This window comes from Numenius arquata, chromosome 2 (assembly GCF_964106895.1).
Source record: "Numenius arquata chromosome 2, bNumArq3.hap1.1, whole genome shotgun sequence".
NCBI lineage: Eukaryota > Metazoa > Chordata > Aves > Charadriiformes > Scolopacidae > Numenius > Numenius arquata.
Genome location: NC_133577.1, coordinates 92,640,957 through 92,649,481, shown reverse-complemented (window position 1 = coordinate 92,649,481; position 8,525 = coordinate 92,640,957). Strand labels below are relative to the sequence as shown.

Below are 8,525 nucleotides of genomic sequence, written 5' to 3'. Positions count from 1 at the left end.
GCCCCATCACCAGTTCCATGGGCTGACAGCATCTCTCTGCACCATACATGTAGTGGCTTTGGAAAGGGGACATCATTTCATCAAAGGTGAAAAGGACCAAAATATGAAGTGGTATCATTGACAGAAATAGCTGTTATGGGACAAACATCTGTGTATGTGAGGCAAGAGGAAGAAAAAAACCCCACTGTGATGTAGTTATTCTACACCCACAACAGGTGGCTCAACCATATTTGCCTATGCCTTTTGATCAAAATAACCAAAGACAACAGATTTATTTTTTTTAAAAAGGTCAGCTTGTATTGAAAATATCTCTGTAAAAACACCTGTAATACTACAAGGTAGTACCAATACAAAACAGATCAATATTAACTTTCTTTAAACTGTTAAACTTTATTATAAATTAAAATTTCTTTACAAAAAATTGCACATAATTGACCACTCTTATTTTCTGATGCACTGGCATTTGCAATAGTTTCTTTAATCTTCAAGTTTAATAGTCTCTGCCGTGAGTCCAATGCAGAAAAGGGCAGTAAGCAACCCTCTTAGAGCCTTCAAGTGCAAGAAGCATACTTGTGGCCACGGCAGTTACACTTTCCTTAAGAGCGGCTGCTTTTGTTTTAAATCCTGTAATGAAAAAGTCTCAAAAAAGGTTTAAAAAAGGAAAACCCCAAAATGGACTACTTGCTTTTTTACTGTAAACACAGCCCAGTAAATTAATCCCAAACACAGATCTCTCAGGCATCAGCGAGAGTGTCAAGTGAATCAGGAACAGCAAAACAAAGAAAACAGAAAATAAAAAGAAAACATAAAAAAATAATGTCTGTCATTTTGATTAACTATACTTACGTACATGACGTTATGAGAATCTGGCAGGGCCCAGAAGCAAGGCCAGACAGGGAGTTCATTTTTCCAGAAGAGGGTCATGTTAATTGTTTCCAGGTTGAAGGAAAGCAGATTGGAGACTTGATATGCTCAGCAATACTCATCTGCCTTACACAGATCCTAGGCATGGATCAGCCTGAAGAATCATTCAACTGATTTTGGCATTTAATAGGATTTATGGCTGACCGTACCCAGCGTTCAGTGATTCTTGCTTTCTGTTCTGTAAGTGTTTAAATTTAAAAGCTCATCTAGGCTCACTCCAACCTCTTGGCACTTGGAAACTAGTTTTCTCAGGTTATCAGTTTTACCTCCTCCTGATGCTTCAAACAAGAGTTGCTGTAAGAGATGGGGAAGCAGATATAAGATTTAGCCAGAGCTTGAGCATCACCACATCTATGGATATGGGATATGCAGAAAATTTAAATGAAACCTCAAACTGAATCATAAGGAGAAAACATTACATCTTTCCACAGTGTTGCACATAGAGGTAACTTCTGAAGGGCTCTCTGATATAAATGATGGACCTGCAAAACAAAAACAAGTATTAAAAGCCAGCACAACTTCGTGCACTCAAAATGAGTGATATGAAGCACAAAAATCTCTTGTGATAATTTTTAAAATATGTTTTTTTAAAAAAGTTTCGAAGTCAAGCATTAAATTGTTACTAGAAGCAAAGGCAAGTTTATGTCTGACCTTAATTCTGACCCTCGTATGCACATGATTAATTACATGAGGACATTCTATTTTTCTTCACAAGATTCTTGCCTCATTCATTGCACAGGATGGAACACACTCAGGGAATGAAGCAGCTTACTGAATATTTCTCTTTCACCACTCAATATGTAGTCTCAAGGTCTTGCTTATTGCATACCATCCCAACCCTGCAATGAAAATAACTGGTTCATAGGCTTTTTTCCTTCAGCATCTATCTGTGCTTTAACAATCATACGTGTCTTTGCAACTGTCTAAAAAGAAAAAAAAAAAATGGGTTTACCATTTTATGGTTGGAAACAGAGGAGCAAAACATTTAATGCCAGTATTTACTCAAGTCTCCTTCAACTACTGGTATCTAAAGTATCAACTTTTATCAGAGAGTCATTAGGGGAGGTATTTGTTGACATTTTAAATACTCGTAACCTTTTTTTACATTTTTTTTTAGCAAACCTTTACATGACCTCTGAAGGGAATAAATGTCAGGTTCTCCAGGAACAGGAAATCCAGAATCTGAATCACAATTCAATTTAAAAACAATATCCTACTTGTTTACTAGAAAATCCAGTTATCTAGAATGGCCCCTCATTTGCGTAAAAAGTTGTAAGTGCTCACTAGATCCCAAATTAAGCCCTCCCAAAAAAAAAACCCAAAACCCCAACTGCCTACTTAAGAGATTTTACTCCACACTGTACAGTTAGTCAGGTGGTTGCAGAAGAAAACCACAGGATTTCTTCTGGGTGTAATCCAGCTACAATGTTTTATATATGCCTTCATTCTAATTGGTTCATTTTCTTTAAGGACCCTCTTTTTGATTCATTTGAAATATATTTTGCTAACCAAATAAAGCAGGGATCTTTTAAGTCACCAGCCTCACTATAGGCAGTGCCTTAAAATGTAGTCCATCTCATACAATGACTGAAGCAGGGATCTGTGACTAATTACAGATTACACCAAACCATCAATACGGAGACAGAATTAAGGTTGAATAGGCAACCGTGCCTTTGATATCTCCTGACTTTGAACTATTTGATCTTACAAACCAAATAACTGTCTACTTGGGGGGTGTTCTTTTAAAACATTCTAGGAGACAGTAAAAAAGGAAAGCAAAGATTTCATATGTGAGCCTAACAATAGCCATGCTAGCCGTTATGAATCAGTTAAAGCTTTAATACTGTTTCAAAGAAAGACTAACAGAAAAGAAGGACACTGAGAATCAGCCACTATAAGAATGACACAAACCAAGATACAGCAGAGAAGTAGCTCAGAAACACCACAAGCAAGTGGCGTCACAGACCCAGGGCCCCATCATCCCCCCAACACACAGCATCTTTCTGCTGGCAGAAGACTACGTTGAAGGTGACAGCAACAATACCAAGAAGATCCATTCTGTTTGAACTGAAAAGTGACTTAGTTGCTGACCCAAAACCCTCTTGTATTTGTATATAGAATGATAAAAATATTTCCCTCCCCAAAGTACCAGTGAGTGAACTTGTTATTTTTGAAGAAAAAGAACCGATGTCTTTGGTGGGGTCAGGAACTCAAACTCTCCACATACATTGGCTTGGCAGACCCATCCTTCCAACTACTTGTAAAGATACTCGTTAGCATTTTCCAGCACAACAATCCTTACTTCCCTCTACTGTCTTTAAGTGCTACCAATTTCCTCCAGGTTAAAAAAAAAAAAAAGTGGGAGAATACAGCCCCTTTATCCCCTGTAAGGGAAAAATATACACAAACAGTATGCACAAGTACTCATGATATAATCCATTCTGCCTTGATTGTCAAAGACATGTCTCGCACTTGAGGCAAATGCTTCGGTGTTTATAGAGTATTTCAATTATCTAGAAATCTTGGGTTCAAGAGATGACTATTGCTTTGGATAAAGCCATAGTATGAAAATTCATACAGTGGTTTTTAATTACTCATTTCAGTAAGCTGTGTTGACTTACTTCTCTTTGTCCCATTAGAAAGCACTCGGCAGCAATGGCTCTGAGGAAAAGAAATATATAAAAAAATATTTATTCTTGAATGATTTTAAATGCCATTGATGGCAGAACACTGACTGTGGAATGGAATTACAAACTCCTTGAGAAGAAACTGACTAACTTCCAATGATGTTAATCTACAGTGAAAAGATAAAAATAGCCATTTTTTAAAAACAACCTTACATGAGCAAGACATTTCAGTGGTTCCCCATTATGAACAAACACTGAAGAAAAAGATCAGTTCAGCATCACTGGATAATGAAGATTACTGCTATTGTGATATATAAAGGGGAGGGTAGAGAGGGGGAGACATAAGTCAATAGTTGAATTAAAAAGGCAACTTGTAAATACATCATTCATATTTATCTGCATAACATCCATTCACATAAGTTTCCCCAAGAGGGAAACTTCATTTCTCATTTTAAAGAAGTGACAGTACCTCTGTCTGTTGTAACGAACAGTTACTGTTTAAAGTAATGAAAGAGAGACTTCCAGTATAAGCCCAATTGCAAGGACGTTTCAGATTTACCTTTGTGATGTAAACCTTATAAACAAAAGCAATATCTATGAAAACAGATGTATGACTGTTGCATTACATTTTCCAGATGGCCAGGCATGTTGGGATATTATATGTAAACATCTTGGCTTGCAGTTTCATAATTTGAACATTGCTCTCCTCCCAGTATCGCAGCAGCAGTCTGTAAAAGGCATTCATGAGAAAGGAACACTGCTCTTATCACTGGGAACAAAAAAGCAATCAGAAGATACAAACACATTACACAAAATATATTATACCAAGAGTTGCAAGGAGGAAAAAACCCCAAGCCACCATCTACGATATTGACTGAACATGCTCCAGGACAAAACAAAAAAGTTAAGATATACTTCCAGAGAATAAAACGTGTGAAATCAGAGAAAATACAACCTGGGCACTCGACAAGATCCCTTTTTAGCATACACAAGGTAACTGTCTATTTGAAGGGAAGCTAATTAGTTTTACAGTCCTGTGTGTGGAGATACTGTAGCCAGGAGATACTGTTCTGTCAGTTCTGCTCACCGATTTCACGTAGTACCAACAGTGTCTAGGGAAGCTGCAAGTTCCATCTAGATAGAATTGCAACTTGGTTTACAATGCAGCCGTTCAACTTTGTGTGCCAAAGGCAGGTGTGTCATACTCTCCCCACGCCCCCAACCACACACACTTATTTCAAGTCTTGCTTTGAATTCTTTGGGGTCACTGTTGATGACGAACAATAAGTGTTTGGGGACTTTCCAAAATCAATCAAATGTTCATGAGTTCACTGCAGCTGAGCACGGCAAAACATGGACTTTCTAATCCTGGGAGAGTACAGTTTAAAATACTGCTCAAGTAAGAATCGGTGTGATGCTTACATTAACTATTTGTTGCCCTGTAAGATTTTTTTTTTTTAAATTAAGAATGGCTTATCTTTCCTAATAAACATCAAGTTGTAGCACTGTTATACACTGTTACATCCATTTTTGTTTGTTCTATGCTGGAACCATACATTTAATAGATCATTAGGCAGCAACAAGATTTTAATAGATATCTGACATTTCTCCACACACTTCAAATTTTGATCATTTGTACTCATCATGTACAACGCAAAGTTAATTCCTGTATAATTATAACCTTTCTGTAGATAGAACAGAACCCTGTCAAATAAAAGAAAAATATTGAGATGATGTCAGAAGGCACAATATGCCTCAAGCAACATGCAATAATGGAGTAAGCATAGTAAAAAGCAAATCATGCATGTCCTGCCCAAAAGCCAGTAGTTATGTTAACTAGCTGTTTGTCTTGATCACAAGGATTTTTACATACCTCAGTGCAAGTCCAGGATTAGCAGGCATGGTAGAACAAAACCGTTCCAAGGTTTTGGAATGTTGAGATTTTGGAATGCAGCTCAAATAAAAAAGAATTACCTGTAGAATTTGAATTATAAACATTAATCTACTTTATAGCTGTCTAATTTTGCTAAGAATAATGGAATGACAAACTATGAACATGACTAAAGTGAGTTACCGCCTACAAACCTTATCCCTCAAGGGTACAGAAATCAATTTGTGTAATAAAAAGTTAGTGTAAAGTTGCTAACATCAAATATTTGAGTCCTTCCAGCCTGCACTTAGTGAGTAAAGAGAAATGCACTGGATGTTAGCAAAATGGGACCCAGGATTTCTATAAGCTTTATTCTGTTTAAATGCTCAACTTGTTTTTACTCCTACTTCTACCTTACTACTTCTGTTTCTCAACCACTGTAATTTCTATGATCAAAACTGACAGCTTAAATACTATTTCCATCTGCCAGTGTTACAGCTCTGCAGACCCCTTTTGTTCAACCATCTCTTCCCTCCCTTACATGTTTTCTCTAGGAAAGAAGAGTCTGCCATTAACAGCTGCATCCACAGTATTAAAAGACGCCATAATAAAGTTTCTCTTTGCCTTATGCACCCTTTATTCAAAAGGTCACTGCTAGATAGTCTTCTGCTCAGAACAGTACCCTCCTCTGATACTTGTGTCTTTGTCTACTAATTCCTAACTCTCAGTGTTCACGTACTATTGGTGCTGTATTTGAACAAGTAAATCACAGGTACCTGCTAAAAGGTCATCAGCCTCTTTAATTAAAACTGTCCACAGACACATTTTTACCTTATTATGAAACTCATAATTGGTCCAATAATCAGCAGTACTAAAAGGAATTGGGTATCGTGTGGGGACTGTAACCAGACATCTGTTCACTAGGTCAGTAAAAAGCTTGAATTCTTGAACTTTGTTGTTGGATCCAACAACTTTGCTATTGATAAAAACAAGGTAACTGGAAGAAAAAAAAAAAAAAAAGAAAGATAGATGGTTCTGGTAGCCTTCACTTAATAGTTTTGAGATTAATTTACTATCCTTCCTTAAGAACTTACTCCAGCCAGATGTTCTGGACCATTTCCTGCTGCATCACTGCCCCCAGAGCTGCTTCATAAGCATCCAATGCTTCACCAACACTTGCGTGAAGGGACTGGCACAAACTGTATATATTAAAAGTTAAAAAAATGTTGTATGTCATAAACAATGCATGTTCTTACATACTAAGAGTACGAAACAATGAAGACCTTCCCATTCTGAGATGCAAGGGGAAAAAAAAAGTGTTTTCAGTTTAACAACATTATGGACTAATCAGTCAACTTACTGAAATGGGTAAGTCTCAGCTGCCAATAATAAGGAATAATACAGAAACTATGCAGTTTAAAATGCAACTTTTAAATAAAAATGAAATATTATGAACTGCATTCTACTCTTGTAAAAAGTATCCTTTTACTAATCCTTATAATAGAGATGCTCTGACTGCTACAGAAGGGAGACAAGTCTTGAACTTCAGTTTGGAAAGCTCCAAATAAACTTCAAAGTCAGATTAAAACCACTTGAGAAATGGTTATCAGACTGTGGCAACAAAATCAGTGTTCTGAAACAAATATAACTGGGGACCTGGGGTAGAAATATACTGATCATGTCAGGGAAAAAAAAAAACAACTGACAAGAATAGTAAAAAAACTCCCTTAATTTTGTTCCACAGCCCCTCAAACAAACACACGGTCAGACCAACATACAGGACCTCATGAAAGACAGAAGTAGATACATTTTTTGACCAAGAGTCAGTGAACAATCCTTATTTCGAAGTGTAAAGTAGCAGTGAAAAAGAGGTAAGACTTTCAGTAAGTTGTAAGAGGAAAAAACCAACAACCTCATGAAGCGGAAGAGTACAGAAACACAAAATAAGCTAGAGCTAATGTTGCTACCTTACTACAGAATCCTCCTGACGAGGGTCACATAATCCGAGTGCCTGATTCTACTCCTGCTTTCCCCAAGAACTATAAACCGAATCACCAATTTGCTACTCTTCCTAAAATGCATGTATGTCTACGCACACACATACACATACACACACAATGATCCTTCCAAGTAAAACATTGTTCCTTGAGCTTTGAGGCTTTGCTGATTTCAATCTGACTGTTTTCACTTGGTAACAAGTGACCTTCTATGTCTTCTGTTCTCTGTACCCAAAAAAGGGAAAGACAGATACATAGGCTCAAATACTTAGGCACCTGTTGTAGCAAAACTCAACCACAAAATCACTCAAATACTAGCTCTGAAAGAAATTTAGGCGCTTATTTCAAGAAGACTAGTTTTTCTTTTAGAAGCAGGTGGTAAAATACAAGAGCATCTGAGCTTAAGTTAAGGTCCCTAATGACTAAACAGTGACCTCAAGTGTCTAACTGTGTTTCTGCTGTGCAAGTACTAAAGTTGAACTTGTAAAGAGATATTTTCTAAAAAATAATTTATTTAAATTGTTATTAATGGACAATATCAAAAGAAAATGTTAAGATACCTTAATCTAAACCTTATATACAGATTTTCTTGAAAAATCATGTTTCACCTGTAAGTTGTTCACCAATTAAAACCTATAAGCAACAGTGCTGTAGTTCTGAGGAGTCCTCACTCAATATATGAAGCATTATCATCTTTACCCCTTTACTTATCTGAAAAGCCAAATAGCTACTTGAAGATTGACAGACCCAGATCATGAGGTAGTAAACTTCCTAAACAGCTTAAGTCAGCATCTCAGTAACCACAGTTATACTAGTGTAAGTTTGAGATGGCTAGTACTTTAGTGCTTGCCAATCCTGGATACTGCGGGTTATCAAAGGGAATAGTGGAAGAAACTAAAAAAAGATGGTGTATACATGACAAAGATCTGTCATCTTTGCAGTCTCTTGCAGAGGAAAAGGTCACTTTGCTGTATTACTTAGCTACAGAGGGACATCTGTGGCCAGTTCTAACTGTTACAGCCTGCTGATAGTAGCTCCATAAATAGCTGAAACAGTGAGCCAAGAAAGGTGGGGAAACCAGGGCTAAACAAAGTTCAACAGAGTGGG

At 37.0% G+C, this 8,525-nt stretch overlaps 1 protein-coding gene across 1 annotated transcript in view; it reads right to left on the bottom strand.

Annotated features, from left to right (window-relative positions):
* Positions 1–282: 282 nt before the first annotated feature.
* Positions 283–8,525, bottom strand: part of ZFC3H1 (zinc finger C3H1-type containing) — a 43,767-nt gene continuing 35,524 nt past the window's right edge. Inside the window, exons 29-35 of the mRNA XM_074165669.1 lie at positions 6,516–6,620; positions 6,253–6,418; positions 5,425–5,525; positions 4,178–4,279; positions 3,546–3,585; positions 1,344–1,406; positions 283–1,218 (exon numbers count right to left, since the gene is read on the bottom strand). Of these exons, the coding sequence (XP_074021770.1) occupies positions 1,081–1,218; positions 1,344–1,406; positions 3,546–3,585; positions 4,178–4,279; positions 5,425–5,525; positions 6,253–6,418; positions 6,516–6,620 (715 nt within the window). The 3' untranslated portion in view covers positions 283–1,080. The remainder of the gene's footprint in view (positions 1,219–1,343; positions 1,407–3,545; positions 3,586–4,177; positions 4,280–5,424; positions 5,526–6,252; positions 6,419–6,515; positions 6,621–8,525) is intronic.